General features: G+C 40.9%; 1 protein-coding gene across 1 annotated transcript; it reads left to right on the forward strand.

The window, feature by feature from the left end:
• The first annotated feature begins 14,165 nt into the window (after positions 1-14,165).
• On the forward strand, positions 14,166-19,441 carry LOC129465429 (keratin, type II cytoskeletal 6C-like). The gene is made up of 9 exons (XM_055247505.2): positions 14,166-14,773; positions 15,675-15,889; positions 16,223-16,283; positions 16,442-16,537; positions 16,662-16,826; positions 17,328-17,453; positions 18,070-18,290; positions 18,515-18,549; positions 18,663-19,441. The coding sequence occupies exons 1-9, from the start codon at positions 14,234-14,236 to the stop codon at positions 18,896-18,898; spliced, it is 1,695 nt and encodes a 564-aa protein (XP_055103480.2). The 5' UTR covers positions 14,166-14,233; the 3' UTR covers positions 18,899-19,441.
• The last annotated feature ends 1,956 nt before the right edge of the window (positions 19,442-21,397 follow it).

A 21,397-nucleotide genomic window follows, 5' to 3' on the forward strand; every position in this document is an offset into this window, starting at 1 on the left:
GTTTCCAGGACCACTTTTCCCCTTATGCCAGGGCTCAGCCTAATTGTCCAGTTAAGAAACATATTATCGGCCAACTAGAGCAAATTATTTGACAAAAGAATCAGATATGTGATTAATCATTATAGTTGCCCTCATGAGCAAGAATCTTGCCTGACAACATGTATCAAGCATAATTAAAATGTGCATACACTGAACCATAATTATACTTCTAGAAATGTATCCTGAGGAAATAGAACAAATTCAGAAAGGTGTATGCACACAGATGTGCATCACAGGAATCTTCACAACAGGGAAAAGTTGGAGACATTCGAGCTGGTCAAATTAAGAGCTCAAAGACTCAGGCCAAAACTCAGGTGCTTATTCCCTGAAGAGTGAAGGCAGTAGAAGAGAAAAATTTCCTCCTTCTCATAGGAGAAGGCTCTGACAGAGATCCACAGATGGCAAGCCTAAGGCTCTGAGAGAGATCCAAAGAAACCAAATCCATGTTGCTCAGAAGAGATGGTCCTATTTTTCTCTTTGGTGTGAACTGTCCTGGTTTAACTTCTATGAATGGGGAAGGGAAAACTCAGGATAAGGTTCGAGGTTGGTCTATTGACTTGTCCTGTCCCCGGGCCACTTCAGTCTTTGTTGCCCCCATGAGTGACAATTATCTTCCTAACTCTAAGATTCTCATATCACTGAAGAAATTTTCTTGGATTATACTGGTGTTTCTGGCTCCTGCTGTATTGGTATCCAAATGTGTTCATCTCCAAAAGATCCCCCAGCAATATGGGAAGTTTTTCACATTGGCACTTCCTCACATTCTCCCCAGAACTTTCCTGACAGCAGAAAGGTGAAGACTGACTTCCAAAATCTAAGCAATCTTACCGCATATATATGTACCCTTCAGAAATAATGAAAAAGAAAATAATTGACAAGAAAAATTATCTAGAATATAGCAATACAGCAAAAGGAGGTTAAAAATTATTCATATAGGTTTAAATAAAATTAAAATCTTATAGTTCATGGGCATTAAAAATGTAATAAAGAAATACTACAAACAACTCTATTGGAAATTTGATAGCTTAGTTTGAGAAGAATTGTTACTAATTCTTCTGTAAATGTTGAGTAGAATTCAGTAGTAAGGTCATCTGCTCCTGGATTTTTCTTTGTTGGAACACTTTTTATTACTGATTCAACCTCATTATTTGTTATTGATCTGTTCAGATTTTCTAATTCTTCTTAGTTCAATCTTGGTAGGTGTTTATGTCCAGGAATTTACACATTTCCTCTAGGTTTTCAAATTTATTGGCATATAGTTGTTCATAAGTAGTCTCTAGTGATCCTTTCTATTTCTGTGTTGTCCATTGTGATGTCTCCTTTTTCATTTCTGATTTTATTTATTTGCATCTTCTCTCTTTTTTTCTTAGTCTAGCTAATGGTTTGTCGATTTTGTTTATCAGCTTTTTGTTTCCTTGATCTTTGGTATTTTTTAGTCTCATTTTTGTTATTTCTGATTTGATCTTTATTATTTATTTCCTCCTACTAATTTTGGGTTTGGTTCTTTCTTGTTTTTCTAGTTCCTCAATGTAGAACATTAGGTTGTTAATTGGAAACCTTTCTAGTTTTTTGATGTAGGCACTTATTGCTATAAACTTGTCTCTATATTAACTCTTCTTAAACTATTCCAAAAAAATTAAAGCAGAGGAAATTCTTCCTAACTCATTCTACAAGGCCAGTATAATCCTGATATCAAAACCAGACAAGGACACAACATGGAAAAGAAAATTAAAGGCCAATATCCCTGATGAACACAGAGGCAAAAATTCTCAACAAAACACTAGCAAACCAAATTCAACAACACATCAGAAAGAGAATACACTATAATCAAGTGGGATTTATCGCAGAAATGCAAGGATGGTTCAACATATGCATATATGTCATACATCACATTAATAGAATGGACAGAAACCATATGATCATCTCAACAGATGTAGAGAAACTTTTGATAAAATTCAACATCCCTTCATGATAAAAACTCTTAATAAATTAGGCATAGAAGGAAAGTACCTCAATATAATAAAGTCCATATAGGACAAACCTATAGCTAACATCTTACTAAACAAGGAAAAGCTGAAAGTTTTTCCTCTAAGAACTGGAACAAGACAAGGATGTCCTCTCACCACTTTCATGCAACATAGTATTGGAAGTCCTAGCCAGAGCAATTAGGCAACAAAAAGAAATAAAGGGCATCCAAACTGGAAAGGAGGAAGTCAAATTGTCCCTGTTTGCAGATGACATAATATTTTATATAGAGAAACCTAAAGACTACAAAAATGCTTAGAATTGATAAACAAATGCAGTAAAGTTGCAGGATACAAAATTAATAAGCAAATACCAGTAGCATTTCTATACCTAAAAACAAAACTAGCTAAAAAAATCAAGAAGGCAAACCCATTTACAATAACTATAAAAATGAAATAAAATTTCCAGGAATAAATTTAACCAAGGAGGTGGGAAACTTCTGCAAGGAAAACCACAAAACCCTGATGAAATAAATTGAAGAACATACAAACAAATGGAAAGATATCCCATGCTCATGGAATGGAAAAATTAATATTGGTAAAATGACAATACTACCCAAAGCAATCTATAGATTAATGCAATCCCTATCAAAATATTAATGATGTTCTTTACAGAAATAGAAAAAAAATTCTAAAATTTGTATGGAACCACAAAAGACCACCACCCCATGCCCAGTAACCAAAGCAATCCTGATCAAAAAGAACAAAGCTGAAGTTATTATACTACAAGATGTCAAAATATATCACAATGCCATACTAAAAAAATAGCATGATACTCGCGTAAAAACAGACACAGAGACCAATGGAACAGAATAGAGAACCTAGGAATTAATCTACTTATCTATAGCCAACTGATTTTCGACTAAGTTTTCAACAACACTCCTTGGGGAAAAAAACAGCCTTTTCAATAAATGATGCTGGGAAAACTGAATATCCATGTGTGAAAGAATGAAACTAGAGCCCTGCTTCTCACTTTATATAAAAATCAACTCAAAATGAATGAAAGACCTAAATGTAAGACCCAAAATGATAATACTACTAGAAGAAAACATAAGGGAATCACTTCAGAACATTTGTCTGGGAAAAGATTTTATAAATAAGACCTCAACAGCACAGGCAATGAAAGCAAAAATAAACAAATGGGATTGTATCAAACTAAAAAGCTTCTGTACTGCAGAGGAAACAATCAACAGAGTGAAAAGACAACCTACAGAATGAGACTAAAGTATTTGTTGAGTCTTCATCCAACAATATCCAGAATATATAAGGAACTCAAACATCTCAACAGCAAACAGCAAACAATTCAATTTAAAAATTGGCAAATGATCTGAACAGACACTTATCGAAAGAAGACATATGAATGGTGAACAAATATATAAAAAATGCTCAACATCACTAATCAACAGGGAAATGCAAATCAAAACTACAATCAGCTATCATCTCACCCTAGTGAGGATGACTATTATCAAAAAGACAAAAAATAACAAAAGCTGACAAGGATGCAGAGAAAAGAAAACTCTTTTACATTGCTGGTGAGAATATAAACTACCACAGCAACTATGAAGAATAGTATGGAGGTTCCCAAAACAACTACAAATAGAACTACTATATGATCCAGCAATCTCACTACTGAGAATTTATCCAAAGGAAACGAAATCATGATATCAAAGAGATATCTGAACCTCATGTTTATTGCAGCACTATTCACAATAGCCAAGATGTGGAATCAATCTAGGTGTCCAGCAACAGATGAATGGATAAAGAAAATATGGTATATATACACTATGGAATACTATCAGCCACAATAGAAAGTCAAATCTTGTCATTCATGGCAACATGGAGGGAACTGGAAGACATTATCTTAAGTGAAGTAAGCCACGGACAGAAAGTTAAACACCACATATTCTTGCTCATATGTGGAAGCTTAAAAAACTTGATCTTAGAGAAGTGAAAAGTAGGACAGAGGATACTAGAGGATAGGAAGGATAGGGGGAAGGGTGGGATAGAGACAGACTTGTTATAAGATGTAAAATTACAGCTATTTTGAAGGAATAAGTTCTAGTGTTCTATACCACTGTAGGATGACTGTAGTTAACAATGTATATAGTTTCAAACAGCTGGAAGGAGGATATTGAAAGTTAACAAAAAGAAATGCTAAATGTTTGAAACGATGAATATGCTAATTAACCTGATCTGATCACTATACATTATATGCCTAGAAACATCACTATGTACCTCATGAAGATGTACAATTACTATTCATCTATTAAAATTAAAATTTTAGAGGACTTTCATATTAAACACAACTTGTAAACTTAGATTAAATGGGCTAAACCTTGAAGACACAAAATACCAAATATCTCACAAGGATAAACTGACAATCTGAATATCCATATACCTCTTAGATAAATTGAATCAATAATATATAACCTTTCAATAAAGAAAGCATTGAGAGAGATATTTTCATTGGTTCACTCTAGGAGCATTTAAAAAATGAGATGACAACAATACTCTACAATCTCTTTCAGAAAATAGAAGCAAGACAGCACTTTCTAATTCATCATATGGAGGCCAGTATAACACTTACATTAAAACTAGATAAAGACATTTCAAGAAAGAAAAACTACAGATCAATACCTATTATAAACATAGACACAAAAATGTTCAAGAAAATATTACCAAATTGAATCCAACCAAGTATATAAAGAATTATATACTATGAACAAGTGGGATTTATTTCAGATATGCAAGCCTAGTTTAACATTGAAAATCAATCAATGCAATCCACTACATCAAAGGAATAAAAAAGGAAAATCAAGTGATTATAACAATTGATGCAACAAAGGTATAAAACACAACCTACCACCCATTCAAGTAAAAAAAAAATTAACTCTCAGAAAGTAAAGAATAGAGACAACTTCCTAAACTTGGTAAAGAATGTCTAGAGAAATTCCATAGCTAATAACATCACACTTAATGTTGAGAGACTGGACCTTTTTCCCCTAGACTAAGAACAAGGCAAGCATATCCTCTCCCACTGTTATTCATAATGTACTGGAAATCTAACTAGATCAAGAAGATGTGAAAAAGAAATAAAAGTTAGACAGAAATGAAGAAATAAAGCAGTCTTTGTTCTCATATTACATTATAATCTATGTAGAAAATTCTAAAGAATCTACCAAAAACCTCCAGGAAATAGTAAACAAAGATGGCAAAACTGCATTAAAAAAGGTTACTGTAAAAAGTAAGTACATTCTTTTTGTTTTGTTTTGTTTCATTTTTGTTTGTGTTTTGAGACAGGGTTCTGTTCTGTTATCCAGGCTAGAGTGCAGTGGCATGATCATGGCTCACTGTAGCCTCAACCTCCCTGGTTCAAGTGAGCCTCCCACCTCAGCCACACAAGTAGCTGGGACTACAGGTGCATGCCACCATGCATGGCTGATTTTTTGTATTTATTGTATAGATGGGGTTTCACCATATTGTCCAGGCTGGTTTTGAACTCTGGGGCTCAAGCAATCTACCTGCCTCAGTCTCCCAAAGTATTGGGATTAGAGGTGTAAGCCACCACACCTGGCCAAAAAGTAAGTACATTCTTATATACCAGCAATAAAGAACTGAAATTTGAAATTAAAAATCAATATTATTCACAATAGCACAACTAGAATAAGTACTTAGGCATAAATCTGACAAAATACATAGAAAAGAAGATATAGGTAGAAACTACTAAATAATGATTAAAGAAATCTAAGAGGTGAATAAATTAAGGGGTATTACATATTCAATATTATTAATTGAATTGACTCAATATTATTAAGCTGTCAGTGCTTTCTAACTTGATGTATAGATTCAACATAATTTCAGTACAAACCCCAGCAGGCTAGTTTCAACAAACTGAATAAAGATTGTATGTAAAGAAACTAGATCTTTGCAAGGTGAATAAGTGAAACAACTGTAGTGATGAAATAATGATATACATTTGCCAAAACCCACAAAATTTTTTGTTTTAAAATTAATGTTATTTTAATTGAAAAGGTAAGAATATAAATTTATGAAGTTCAATATGATGTTTATACATGTGTATACACACACACATACACAAAGTGGAATGATTAAACCAGGCAAATTAACATCTCATGTCATTTTTTGTAGGGTGAGACATTTGAAATTTACCCCTCTAGTTATTTTGAGATGTGCAGTATGTTATTACTATGGTCACACTGCTGTGAAACAGATCTCAAGACTTATTCCTCCTGTCTAATTGACCCTTTGACAAAGTTTGTGCCCTTTGACCCATCTCTAGTAATCATTGTTCTATTCTCTATTTCCATGAAATTTGACTTTTTAAGATTTCACATATAAGTGTGATCATGTGGTATTCCTACACCTGCCTTATTTCATTTAGCATGATGTTCTCCATCATGTCTTTTGTATTAGTCCATTCTTATCCTGCTTTGAAGAAATATCCAAGACTGAGTAATTCATAAAGAAAAGGGGTTTAATTGACTCACAGTTCTGCATGGCTAGGGAGCCTTCAGGAAACTTACAATCATGGTGTAAGAGACCTTTTCACAGAGTAGCAGGAGACAGAGTAAGTGCAAGCAGAGGAAATGCCAGATTCTTATAAAACCATCAGATCTCATGAGAACTCACTCACTATCATGAGAACAGTATGGGGGAAACTGCCCCCATGATCCATTCACTTCCCACTGAGTCCCTCCCACAATATGTGGGGATTATGGGAACTACAATTCAAGATAAGATTTGGGTGGGGACACATCCAAACCATATAATTCCACCCCTGGTCCCTCCCAAATCTCAAGTCCTCGTATTTCAAAACACAATCATGTCTTCCCAAAAGTCCCCCGAATTCTTAACTCATTCCAGCATTAACTCAAAAGTACAAGTCCAAAGTCTCACCTGAGACAAGTCCCTTCCACCTGTGAGCTGGTAAAATCAAACATGAGTTAGTTCCTTCCAAGATACAATGGGAGTATAGGCATTGGGTGAATACAGCCATTCCAAGTGGGAAAAATTGGCCAGAACAAAGGGGCTACATGCCCCCTGCAAGCCTAGAATCCAATAGGGCAGTCATTAAACTTTAAAGTTCCAAAATGTTCTCCTTTGACTCCGTGTCTCACATCCACATCACACTGATGTGAGAGGTGGGCTACCATGGCCTTGAGAAGCTCTGCCCTGGTGGCTTTGCAGGGTACAGCCCCTCCTCCTGGCTGCTTTCACAGGCTAGCATTGAGTGCCTGTGGCTTTTCCAGGCACACAGTACAAGCTGTCAGTGGATCTATCATTATGAGGTCTGGAGGATGGTAACCTACTTCTGACAGCCCCATTAGGCAGTGCCTCAGTGGGGACTCTGTGTTGGGGCTCCAACCCCACATTTCCCTCCCACACTGCCCTAGCAGAGCTTCTTCATGAGGGCTCCACTCCTACAGCAAATTTCTGCCTGGACATCCAGGCGTTTCCATACACCCTCTGAAATCTAGGCAGAAGTTCCCAAACCTCAATTTTTGACTTCTGTGAACTCAACACCACATGGGAGCCACCAAGGTTTGGTGCTTGTATCCTCTGAGACAATGGCCTGAGCTGTAGCTTGACCTTTTTTAGCCACAGCTGGGGCTGAAGCAGTTGGGATGCAGGGCACCATGTTCCAAGGCTGCATAGAGCAGGGGCACAATGGGCTGGGTCCTTTTCCTTCCTAGGAAAATGGTCTATTTTTCCTTCCTAGGCCTCTTGGTCTGCTGCTGTGAAGGTCTCTGACATGCCCTGGAGACATTTTTCCCATTGTCTCGGTGATTAACATTCACCTCCTTGTTACTTATGCAAATTCCTGTAGAGGGCTTGAATTTCTCCCCATAAAATGGGTTTTTCTTTTCTACTGCATCATCAGGCTGCGAAATTTCCAAACTTTTATGCTTTGTCACCTCTCGAATGCTTTGCTGCTTAAAAATTTCTTCTGCTAGACACCCTAAATTGTCTCTCTCAAGTTTAAAGCTCCACAGATCTCTAGGGCAGGGTCAAAATGCCTCCAGTCTCTGCGAAAGCATAGCAAGAGTGGCCTTTACTCCAGTTCCCAACAAGGTCCTCATCTTTATCTGAGACCACCTCAGCCTGGACTTCATTGTTCATATCACTGTCAGTAGTTTGATTAAAGCCATTCAACAAGACCCTAGAAAGTTCCAAACTTTCCCACATTTTTCTGTCTTCTGAGCCCACCAAACTGTTCCAACCTCTGCCTGTTACCCAGTTCCAAAGTCACTTCCACATTTTCAGGTATCTTTATAGCAGCACCCCTCTTCCTGTGGTAACAATTTACTAGTGCTTTCTTTTGCTGCTATGAATAAATATCTGAGACTGGGTAATTCATATAAAAAAGAGGTTTAATTGGCTCACAGTTCTTCATGGCTGGGGGCGGTCTCAGGAAACTTACAATCATGGTGGAAGGCACCTCTTCACAGGGCTCAAGGAGAGAGAATGAGTGCAAGCAGGGGAAATGCCAGATGCTTATAAAACCATCAGATCTCATGAGACTCACTCACTATCTTGAGAACAGCATGGGGTAAGCCACTCCCATGATACAATCATTTCCCACTGAGTCCCTTCCATGACACATGGGGATTATGAAAACTACAATTCAAGATGTGATTTGGTTGGGGACTCAGCCAAACCATATTATCTTTGTTTCTTAGAGCAGTTTTAGGTTCACAACAAAATTGTCCAGAAGATACAAAGACTTAGCATATATCCCCTGCCCATACAAATTCATAGCTTCACCCATTAACAACACCAAACAGAGCAGTACATTTGTTGCAACCAATGAATCTACATTGGCATGTCATTATTATCCAAAGTTCATAGTTTACATTAGGGTTCATTCTTAGTGTTGTACATTTTATGGATTTTGAACAATGTATTATGAAGTTTATCTATTATTATTGTATAATACAGGTTAGTTTCACTACCCTAAAAAATCCTCCATTCTAAGCCTATTCATCCTTCCTTCCCCACTAACAGCCAATAATCTTTTTGCTGTCCTCATAATTGTGCCTAAAGTATGCCTTCTAACAGGAATCATACAATATGTAGCCTTTACAGATTGGCTTTTTTCACTTGGTAACATGCATCTAAATTTCCTACATGTCTTTTCATGGCTTGACAGCTCATTTCTTTTTAGTGTTGAATAATATTCCATTGTCTTGATAGGCCACAGTTTGTTTACTATTCACCTATTAAAAGACATATTGGTTGCTTCCTAGTGTGAACCCCAAATATCTGAGACAGGTCTCAGTTAATTTAGGAAGTTTATTTTGCCAAAATTAAGGATGCACACCATGACACGGCCTCAGGAGGTCCTGACAACCTGCACCCAAGATGGTTGGGGGACAGCTTGGTTTTATACATTTTAGGGACACCTGAGACATCAATCAATATATGTAAGATGGTACATTGGTTCAGTCTGAAATATGGGACAACTTGAAGCTGGGAAGGAGGCCTCCAGGTTATAGGTAGCTAAGAGACAAATAGTTGCATTCTTTTGAGTTTCTCATTAGTCTTTCCAAAGGAAGCAATCAGATATACATCTATCTCAGTGAATACAGACGGTTGACTTTGAATAGAATGGGAGGCAGCTTGCCCTAAGCAGTTCCCAGCTTGACTTTTCCCTTTAGCTTAGTGATTTGGGGATCCCAAGATTTATTTTCCTTTCACACTAGTTTGGGCAATTGGTAATAAAGCTACTATAAATATCTGTGTATTAGTCTGTTCTCGCACTGCTATAAAGAAATACCTGAAACTGGATAATTTATAAAGTAAAAAGGTTTAATTGGCTCACAATTATGCAGGCTCTATAGGCCTCTGCTTCTGGGGAGGCCTCAGGAAACTTACAATCATGGTAGAAGGTGAAAGAGAAGCTGGCACATCTTATATGACTGCAGCAGAAGGAAGAGAGAGAGAAGGGTAAGGTGCTACATACTTTTAAACACCAGACCTCATGAGAACTCACTCACTATCATGAGAACACAAAGAGGGGAGTTTACCCCCATCATCTAATCACCTCCCACGAGGCTCCTCCTCCAACACAGGGGATTACCATTCAACATGAGATTTGGGTGGGGACACAAATCCAAACCACATCAATCTGTGTGCAGGTCTCTAAATGGGCATATACTTTCAATTCATTTGGGTAAATACTAATGAGTTCAATAGCTCAATTGTATGGTAAAAGTAGGTTTAGTTTTGGGAGAAACTGCCAAACTGTCTCCCAAAGTGGCCATGTCATTTTGTATTTCCACAAGCAATGAATTCTCATTCCTGTTGTTCCACATCTTCACCAGTATGCGGTATTCTCAGTGTTCTGGATTTTAAACATTTGAATAGGTGTGTAGTGTTATCTCATTTTGTTTTTAAATTTTAACTTACCTGATGACATATAATGTTGAACATCTTTCATATGCTTATTTGCCATTTGTATATCTGCTTTCGTTATGTATCTGTTAAACACTCTCTCCCATTTTATAACCAGGTTGTTTCTTATTGTTAATTTTAAGAGTTCTTTGTATAGTTCTGGTAACAGTCCTTTATCAAATATGTCTTTTGCCAATATATTCTTACTCTGTGGCTTGACTTCTCATTCTCTTGGCAGTGTTTTATGCAAAGTCTCATGCATTGAAATTTTGATGAAGTTCAGCTTATACACACACACACACACACACGCATAAATATAGAAAGAGATATCCTTTTGGTTATACACACACACACGTATATAGATAGATGATACATAGATAGATGATAGATAGATAGATAGATAGATAAGAGAGAAAGAATTATTATTATTAACAATCAGCTGATGTAATCTTGGAGGCTAACAAGTCCCAAGATGGCAAGTTGGAGAGCCGATGTTCTAGTTCCAGACTCAATCCCAAGGAATCCAAAGATTTGATGGTGTAGCTTCAATCCAAAACACCACAGGCTTGAGACCCAGAACAAGCAGATGTTTTAGATAAAATCTGAGGGCAATATAAAAACAAAAATCCAATGTTCCAGTTCAAAGACAGTCATGCAGGAAGATTATCCACTTACTCAGTCTTTGTATTATATTTATGCCTTCAACTGACTAAATAGGCCCACCCACATTAGGAAGGGTAACCTGCTTTACTCAGTCTAACAATTCAGATTCAGATTTTAATCTCACACAGAAGCATCCAAAGAGACATAACCAGAATAGTGTTTAAGCAAATATCTGGGCACCCTCTGGCCCAGTCACGTTGATAGCATTTTGTTGCCCATTGGCATCATTTTGTTGCTAAGGCAAAGAAAGCAGAGAACCTGTGATTTGTGAGCCACTCTGCAGTGATCTTTGCTGGCTTTTTTGCATTGATGTTTAAAATAATTATTCACACAGCCTTGTGTCATAATGAGAATTCCAACCCACCTGAACATGCCCCAGGACCTTCCTCCCAGAATACGTCCTGTAAATGGCAGCCCAAGAGGATGCTCATCTCATTAAAAACGAGCACCAGTTGGAAAGGAACCATTCCAGAATCCACAAAAGATCTACGTATTTAAAAGTGAAAGGAGTGAGGGAAAAAAAGGCACTTAACGCTCAACAGAAAAAAGGCACAATAAAGTGTTAGCAAAAAAATTTCAATGAAATGATAACCTCCATAAATTAAGAGAACTAAGGGACAATATATTGAAACAATAAAGAACAAAAGAAACGAAGACCAACTGAAAGCAGCACAAAGAGGAAAGAAAGATATTGCTGAAGGCACAGTAATTGACATATAGGAAAAGATGGAGAAATCAAACAGAAAAAAAGGGATCAGAGTGGTAAAAGAGAATAAGGAGAAAAAAATAGATTTGGAAGGCAAAGTAGAGACACCACAAACTTAACTGGAAGATAATACATGTGTATGTATTTAATATATATAATTTTAAAATATTTTATATATGTATGCAAATTTAATATATAAAACACACAGACAAACCTCTCTCTCTCTCTTTAGCTATAATTCACCTACACAATAACTTTCTGGGGGCCTTACTCTATATATAAAACTCCCCCTCCTCTCTCACCCTCTGTCTTCTCTCACATACACATGCACACACACACACACACACACACACGCAAATACACACATCCCACATATTCCCCAGAAAAAGCTCAGAAACGTATCCAAGTAAAGTTACTAGAAGGATACACAAGGACCTGATAACAGTCCTTACTTCCACATAAAAAGTTTGCATGGCTGGGGAATGGCTTTAGTAAGTATTTCCTCCTTAAACATTTATTACATATTCAATTTATAAACATATAAATAAACGTGTAAATAACAATTTTCAATTTTTTAATTTTAATTAATTTATTTTTTTGAGACAGAGTGTCGCTCTGTCACCCAGGCTGGAGTGCAGTGGTGCAATCTCGGCTCACTGCAACCTCTGCCTCCCAGGTTCAAGGGATCCTCCCACCTCAGCCTCTGGAGTAGGAGCTGGGATTACAGACATGCACTACAACACCAGCTAATTTTTGTATTTTTAGTGGAGATGGGGTTTCACCACGTTGGCCAGGCTGGTCTAAAACTCCTGACCTCAGGTGATTAGCCCGCCTCGACCTCTGAAATTGCTGGGATCACAGGCATGAGCCACTGCACCCGGCCAATTTTCAATATTTAAATAGGCATTCTACTACCTCCACATCTGGAAAGTCTAAATATATGAGAGTCTTATTAAGCTTCAAGTTTTAATGATCAGTTTGCAGGAAATATAGAGGACACAGTAGCATCTTAAATGAAACACTGTGAGTAAGCAATGAGGAAATCCCAAAGACTGAAACACTACCCAGGACAATTAACCTGGTCTCATCAACAAATGAATTGTAAACAATAAGGAAATAAATAAACAAGGACATTGGAGAATTGAATAGACACATTGATGTTAATAAATACACAGATTGGGTGGGAGCAGTGGCTTATGCTTGTAATCCCAGCACTTTTGGAGGCTGAGCCGGGTGGATCACCTGAGGTCAGGAGTTCCAGACCAGCCTGGCCAACATGGCGAAACCCCATCTCTACTAAAAATACAAAAAATTAGCCGTGCTTGGTGGTGGGCACCTGTAATCTCAGCTACTCAGGAGGCCGAGGTGAGAGAATCTCTTGAACCTGGGAGGCGGAGGTTGCAGTGAACCTAGATCGCACCACTGGACTCCAGCCTGGGCGACAGAGCGAGACTCTGTCTCAAAACGAAAAAAATAATTACCATTCCCCACTGTCCCCTCTACACCCCCTCTCTGTGCTCTTTTCTTCCTAGTAAAGCATTACTTTCTTTCTAGCTCAGTGATGCCACTAGATGTGATGTCTTCTATTTCCTTTTGTGTTATTTGTCATCTTTATTAGAGTCAACTCCTTGAGGGCGAAGACTTAATAAATACATAAATTTTTAAAATACAAAATAATATTTCAGTTATATTTTTTAAAGGCCGATCATTTAGAGATTAATATTGAATTAATATTGAATTAAATCCCAAATATTTTGGGGATTTAAAAAAATTTAACATTGATAAGGGAATTGGGTGGAAGTATACAAGAAATAAGACTGGCCATACGGTAATCATCATGGAAACAGGTAATAGGTATATACAGGCCCATTGTGTTGTTCTGCTCCTCTACACGTTTGAAAAAATAATTACAGGGAAAGTGTTAATATTTCTGTTAAGGCATTTGCAATACAGTGCTTGTGATCTCCAACAGCTCTGCTGGAAGAAAGTCAGACTGGGAAGAGGAGAGCACTGGAGGCATGTTGATAAACAGCCTAGCATGCAGAACCTTTGCTGAAGACAGTGACTAACTCCAACTTCATGAACTGAGAATGCTCTTACTGTGCTGAAATCTCAAGTCAAAGCTGGAGGCAGGAACATTTTCCCTGACTAAAGGAAGTGAAAAATGCCATCTCGGCGTTTCATAACTTTTCTAATCCAGGTGTGATCTCACTATTTGTAAAGCCCAGCCCTTCCCAACCTGCAAGCTCACCTTCCAGGACTGGGCCCAGCCCATGCTCTCCAATAATATATAAGCTACTGCTGGAGCCCGATTCCTTGTCCTGCTTCTCCTGCCTCTCTCCTCCAGCCTCTAACGCTCGCCACAGCCCTCTCATCTCCTGGAACCATGGCCAGCACATCCACCACCATCAGGAGCCACAGCAGCAGCCGCCGGGGTTTCAGTGCCAGCTCAGCCAGGCTCCCTGGGGTCAGCCGCTCTGGCTTCAGCAGCGTCTCCGTGTCCCGCTCCAGGGGCAGTGGTCGCCTGGGTGGCCCCTGTGGAGGAGCTGGCTTTGGTAGCCGCAGCCTGTATGGCCTGGGGGGCTCCAAGAGGATCTCCATTGGAGGGGGCAGCTGTGCCATCAGTGGCGGCTATGGCAGCAGAGCCGGAGGCAGCTATGGCTTTGGTGGCGCCGGGAGTGGATTTGGTTTCGGTGGTGGAGCCGGCATTGGCTTTGGTCTGGGTGGTGGAGCCGGCCTTGCTGGTGGCTTTGGGGGCCCTGGCTTCCCTGTGTGCCCCCCTGGAGGCATCCAAGAGGTCACCGTCAACCAGAGTCTCCTGACTCCCCTCAACCTGCAAATCGATCCCACCATCCAGCGGGTGCGGGCTGAGGAGCGTGAGCAGATCAAGACCCTCAACAACAAGTTTGCCTCCTTCATCGACAAGGTGAGCCAGGACCATGCCCTCCATGGGGCACTTCAGGGTCCCCAAACCAGAAGAGCAACACCTTCCTGCCAGGGAGACCTAGGTGGGAGGGAGAAGGGGATTCAGCCCAGCTCTGCAGAGAGTGCACAGGAGGCAGCACAGATGGACATCGCTCCAACATGGGATCTCTGGAGTGGCCCTCACTCCTGCCTAGGGAAGCTGTAACTTTTCATAACCCTGAAGCACAGATGAGGCCATCAGAGAGTGGAGTAGGTTAACTCTTCCCTCTGAAGTGTTTAAGAGATTACAAAGCAAATGTCAGCAGTATATGGGCTGGTAAATTACACTCTGGGGTCTGGGTAAGAGGAAAAAGATTTTGAAAGAAAAGGAAAAGATAATCTGGCTGGATTAAGAAAAAAAGGGCATAGAAACAACTGTAAAACATGGATAAATGCTAATTAATTTTAAAAACAGAGAATGGCCATAACATCAGAATATTTGAGAGGAGACACTAAATGGGAAGGTAGACTAAAATGTAATCATGAGTCAACATCTAATATCCCTCCTAACTGAGATCCTATCCGTAAAAATACTGTGTACAATATATCAGGTAATTAGTATTTTTAAACTAGATTTGTGATTGTGCTCGGAAAAAGAAAAGAAGAAATGTTGAAACTCAATGATATGATCAATAGCCTACAGCGTGAGAACACCTCAATGGTCTGTGGGACAATTTCTCTAGTGAGACTGGTGGGGTGCAAAGGAGAAGGGGTTGGGGGAGCAGAGCTCAGCCTGAGCCTCTCTACATGCACTGTAGTAGACCAGCACCATGGGGACCTCCAAGACCTGCCAGGAAACTGGATACCAGACACTTTTTCTTCCTTCCTTTGCCTGGAAAATGACCATCTTGCTTCCCCTCCAGGTGCGGTTCCTGGAGCAGCAGAACAAGGTTCTGGACACCAAGTGGACCCTGCTGCAGGAGCAGGGCACCAAGACCGTGAGGCAGAACCTGGAGCCATTGTTCGAGCAGTACATCAACAACCTCAGGAGGCAGCTGGACAGCATCGTCGGGGAACGGGGCCGCCTGGACTCAGAGCTGAGAAACATGCAGGACCTGGTGGAGGACCTCAAGAACAAGTGAGGACTCCATTTCCCACAGCACATATTTCAAGACTATTGGGTGACCAGGGCCAGACAGGGGTGGGATTCCTAACAACCCATGTCCATGGAAATGAAAAACACAAATTAGTCCCTAGGAGCAAACCTGCAAGAACCACAGATGGTTATGGGAGGATGGGGAGATTAAAAAAGTGGCAAATTTAGCAGCAGCAAAAATCATCTCTTTGGCTCTCTGTGGGAGGAAAGCCCAATTAGAATATATTCCATTCAGGAAAATGTTGAATCCCAGGCTGCTTTTCTGTTTCATCCTACCCACTGGCTCAAATATGTCCCATGCCTTTCTTCTGGTAGATATGAGGATGAAATCAACAAGCGCACAGCAGCAGAGAATGAATTTGTGACTCTGAAGAAGGTGAGCAGATGAAGCCAGGAATTCAAATTCATTTAGAAGGAGAGAAGTGGCTCTGTGTCCTCGCTCACCTGGGAGAGGAAAATTGGCAGGGGGACTAGAAGATGGGTAGATTGGAAAGGTGCACTCAGGTAACTCCAGGTTGTTGGCTCTTTCCCCAGGACGTGGATGCTGCCTACATGAACAAGGTTGAACTGCAAGCCAAGGCAGACACTCTTACAGATGAGATCAACTTCCTGAGAGCCTTGTATGATGCAGTAAGCATCTCCACCATCCTTCTGTTTACTCCGATGGGGTCTGCAAAGGGTAGAAGATGTATAGGGCTGAGTATCTCTGTAAATGTCGGAAGTGAAGATGATCTTATGACTTTCTGTTCTGCAGGAGCTGTCCCAGATGCAGACCCACATCTCAGACACATCCGTGGTGCTGTCCATGGACAACAACCGCAACCTGGACCTGGACAGCATCATCGCCGAGGTCAAGGCCCAATATGAGGAGATTGCTCAGAGGAGCCGGGCTGAGGCTGAGTCCTGGTACCAGACCAAGGTGAACAGGGAGTGGGCAGCCGCTGAGGAATCCCTGTGTCCATCCCGGAATACCAGAGGTCTGCAGACTTCACTGGGGACATCCCCTGACAGGAAGCTTGGGTCCTCTCCCAGGACATGCACTCTGCACTATTAGAGTAGACATTTGCACAACTTATGCCCAAGTCAAGGAGGAAAAAGAACCCAATGCAGGAGGAAAGCTGCCACAGACAAGGACATAGTCATCTCTCCATTTAGCTTCACCCTGATTGCTGACTTTTAGAAACTGGTACAGAACAGTTCTACTCCCTAAAGAAACTAGGCAGGCAGTGATGCCATAATTAGGATTGTCTGTGACTCCAGAGTTTAGTATCCACCCATCACATAACATCAACTTTTCCTCAAATTTCTTGGGGAGAAGCCATTAGGTCCACTTCATGACATGCATGATACACAAGTGAAAGTCATCACTCCCAGGTAAGAACCCATAGACACTGTCTCTCTCTCCCCCTCTGGGCTGCAGTACGAGGAGCTGCAGGTCACAGCAGGCAGACATGGGGACGACCTGCGCAACACCAAGCAGGAGATTGCTGAGATCAACCGCATGATCCAGAGGCTGAGATCTGAGATCGACCATGTCAAGAAGCAGGTACAGTGAAGTGCAATGGAGAAAGAAGCATCATTTTTTGCTAGACCCATCAGGCAGTTATTAGCCATTATTTGAGATAATTCCTGAAGTGTAAACCAATACTAGGGTGAGGAACATGTGTAGTTCTTGCCCTCAGTGAGAACTCAATAAAGAAGTGAATCCCACCCAAGAGGATGAGCCTCTGAGGCACGAGCAAGGCCAGGTCTCAACAGTCAGGTAAAAAGTCATCACCTCTCCTACAGATGGTCATAATTTTGTATATTTTAATGTGGCATCCAGATGTATTCCTCAAAATTATTCTTGTTGTAGTTTTGAAAACAGCACTCAATACAAACCGAGCATTCATCTTCCATATGGCTTGTATTTGCGTCCATTGTAGTGTCTCCCATAAGATGCAAAGCACATTCTCATGCAGGTGCATAATACAAGGGGCATAGGACGTTGTCACTTGACTCCCAGACTAGACAAATATTGCCAAATTAAGAAATACTGGACAGGAATAGTCAGAGCTCATTCTCTGTCAATTTTGGGTTACAGGACCCTAGTTCACTAAACCAGAGCCAGCCTCTTCTGGAGGAGGAGACAAGAAGTTCCTTCTATTCCTTTCCTCTTCTAGTGCGCCAATCTGCAGGCCGCCATTGCTGATGCTGAGCAGCGTGGGGAGATGGCCCTCAAGGATGCCAAGAACAAGCTGGAAGGGCTGGAGGATGCCCTGCAGAAGGCCAAGCAGGACCTGGCCCGGCTGCTGAAGGAGTACCAGGAGCTGATGAATGTGAAGCTGGCCCTGGACGTGGAGATCGCCACCTACCGCAAGTTGCTGGAGGGCGAGGAGTGCAGGTGGGTAACTGACCCGACTTCCTCCAACAGCTGAGTCCATCTTCAAGGTACCTGGCACTGAGCACAACTCTAGGGTGCACTGCACATGGCCGTAATTGTTCTTCTTGAGAGAAAACTAAAAGAGCAGTTTCCCATGGACTCTTCCACCCACCGAGGCTACCCACGCTGGTCCAGGGAAGGAAGAGCTCTCTGAGGTCTCACCCTCCCTGTGTTCCTCTCCACAGGCTGAATGGCGAAGGCGTTGGACAAGTCAACATCTGTAAGTACCTTTGCTTGCCTTCCTCCCTTGCCCTTGCACTCTTCTGACTGGGCTAAGGCCGGCAGCATGAGCTCACCGTGGCTTCTTGTGTCCTTGTCCTCTCTCCATCACAGCTGTAGTGCACTCCACTGTCTCCAGTGGCTATGGCGGTGCCAGCGGCGTCGGCAGTGGCTTAGGCCTGGGTGGAGGAAGCAGCTACTCCTATGGCAGTGGTCTTGGTGTTGGAGGTGGCTTCAGTTCCAGCAGCGGCAGAGCCATTGGGGGTGGCCTCAGCTCTGTTGGAGGTGGCAGTTCCACCATCAAGTACACCACCACCTCCTCCTCCAGCAAGAAGAGCTACAAGCACTAAAGTGCTGCCACCAGCTCTCGGTCCCACAGTCCTCAGGCCCTTCTCTGGCTGCAGAGCCATCTCCTCAGGTTGCCTGTTCTCTCCTGGCCTCAAGTCTCCCCTGCTGTCCCAGGTAGAACTGGGGATGGATGCTTAGTGCCCTCACTTCTCTCTGTCTACACCTGCCCCATCTGAGCACCCATTGTTCACCATCACATCAACCTTTGATTTTACATCATAATGTAATCACCACTGGAGCTTCACTTTGTTACTAAATTATTAATTTCTTGCCTCCAAAATTGTTATCTCTGAGGCTGAGCATTATAAGAAAATGATCTCTGCTCCTTTTCATTACTGAAAATCGCCTGGAGCTTATTTCAGAACAACTTCCACTTATTTTCCATTGGCCCCCAAACTCCCTGTGTTAAAAGTATTGTGAACTCCCCTGCAGTATCCGTGGAAGCAAAAGTGACTAGTTGTATGATGTACACAGTCTGTCTCCCTGCGATGATTTCTCTGCTCTTTGCTCTTTGTAATTTCTAAATAAAGCAGGTTTTAAAATAATGCATGGTACCAATATTTCTTCAGCTTTTTCAGTTGACAAACGCCTTTTTATTTTTAACTGATAATCCATATCCCCATGTGCTTAAAACTTCTCCTTTAGAGAGGTTCAATTAACAGCACTATCGCATCCTGATATTCAGGTGTCTTCTCAGATCAAATTCCTCCTAAATGTTTGGCAAGTGGAGTGGGAGTCATCTGGTCCACCATGATTATCCACTCTGGTTTTACTGTATGTAGGAACTGGCAGCCCAGTCCCTCTGACTTGGTCTCTAAGACTACTCCTCCTTATACACCAGTGCTTGGCCTAAATGCCCAGTGGAGAAACATTTTTGGCCAAATAGAGTAAAAGTCATTTGGGAAGAAAATAAGATACTTTATTTATACTTAGAATTGCCTCATGACTAAGAAAATTATTTGACAAGGTGTATCAACAGCAATCAATATGTGCCTACTTAGAACTGGAATTACACCTCTGGAAATGTATCCTGAGGAGAAAGTGCAAATGCAGAAAGCTGTACACACATGGATGTGCACCACAGTTATCTTCACAACGGGGAAATGGGACATTAAAGTTGATACAATTAAAAATCCAAACAGCTGGGGGTGGTGGCCCATGCCTGTAATCCCGGCACTTTGGGAGGCTGAGGTGGGTAGATCACCTGAGGTCAGGAGTTCGAGACCAGCCTGGCCAACGTGGTGAAACCCCATCTCTACTAAAAATATAAAAATTAGTTGAACATGTGGTGGGCGCCAATCCCAGCTACTCAGAAGGCTGAGGCAGGAGAATCACTTGAACCCGGGAGCAGGAGGGAGGTTGCAGTGAGCTGACATCACACTACTGCACTCCAGCCTGGGCAACAGAGCAAGACTCCGTCTCGAAAAATAAAAAATAAAAATCCAAACAGCCAGGCACAAAACTCTCATGCTTATTCCTTGAAATTCGAAAGCAAGACAAGAATGGAAATTCCTCCCTTTCGTACTCTAAGCCTCTCACAGAGATTCCGTGAAACCGAGTCTGTTTATTGGAAGAGACAGTTATATTCCTCCTTCAGGAGTGAACTGGCCTGTCTGTGAACTGGGCTGGCATCTGTGAATGGCTAAGGAAAGTCTCAGGATATAAGTGGATGGTCAGTGAACTAGTGTTGCCTTTGGGCCACCTCAGTTCCTGTTTTCCTCAGGAGTGACAATTATCCCCCCAACATTCTGGCTCCCACATCACTAGAAACATTTTATTTGGTTGGCAAATTCACAGAAGGTGTTTCAGGATCCTACTCTGTCAGATTCCCACTGTGTTCACCCCTAGGCTTTTCCTCAGCAACACGGGCAGCTTCTGACGTTAACGTCTCCTCACTGCCCTCCAGATCTCCCCAACAGCACGCATGTGATAACTGACCTAAACCCACTGACCATGCATACAGTTATATACTCATGAGGCATAATTAAAAGGAAAATAACTGACAAGGTAAATTATCTAGGATGTAGAAATATACCAAAAGGAGGTTAAAAACAATGTGCACGTATGTGTACCTATATAAAAAATAAAAATCTTACAGTATATGAACATTTAAAGTATAATAAAGGAAAACTACAAATGAACAAACTTGAAACTTCAATGAAATGCACCAAATCCTTGAAAGACACAGGTTACCAAAATTTACACAGGGAGAAACAGATAATTGGAATAGTCACATATCTATTAAATAAATTGAATCAATAATTTATAGCCTCTCTAAAAGAAAGCACCAAGCCCAGATATTTTTACTGGTTAATTCTATTAACATTTAGAAATGATACCGATTGTCTACAATGTCTTCTGGGAAACAGATGCAGAGAGAACACTTTATAACTTATTCTATGGAGATCGGTATTATTCTAACACCAAAACTAGATAAAGACATTTTGAGAAAAGAAAACTATAGACCAATACCTCTTATAAACATAGATGCAAAATCGCTC

The sequence above is a fragment of the Symphalangus syndactylus genome, chromosome 17 (genome assembly GCF_028878055.3).
Source record: "Symphalangus syndactylus isolate Jambi chromosome 17, NHGRI_mSymSyn1-v2.1_pri, whole genome shotgun sequence".
NCBI classification, from domain to species: Eukaryota; Metazoa; Chordata; class Mammalia; order Primates; family Hylobatidae; genus Symphalangus; species Symphalangus syndactylus.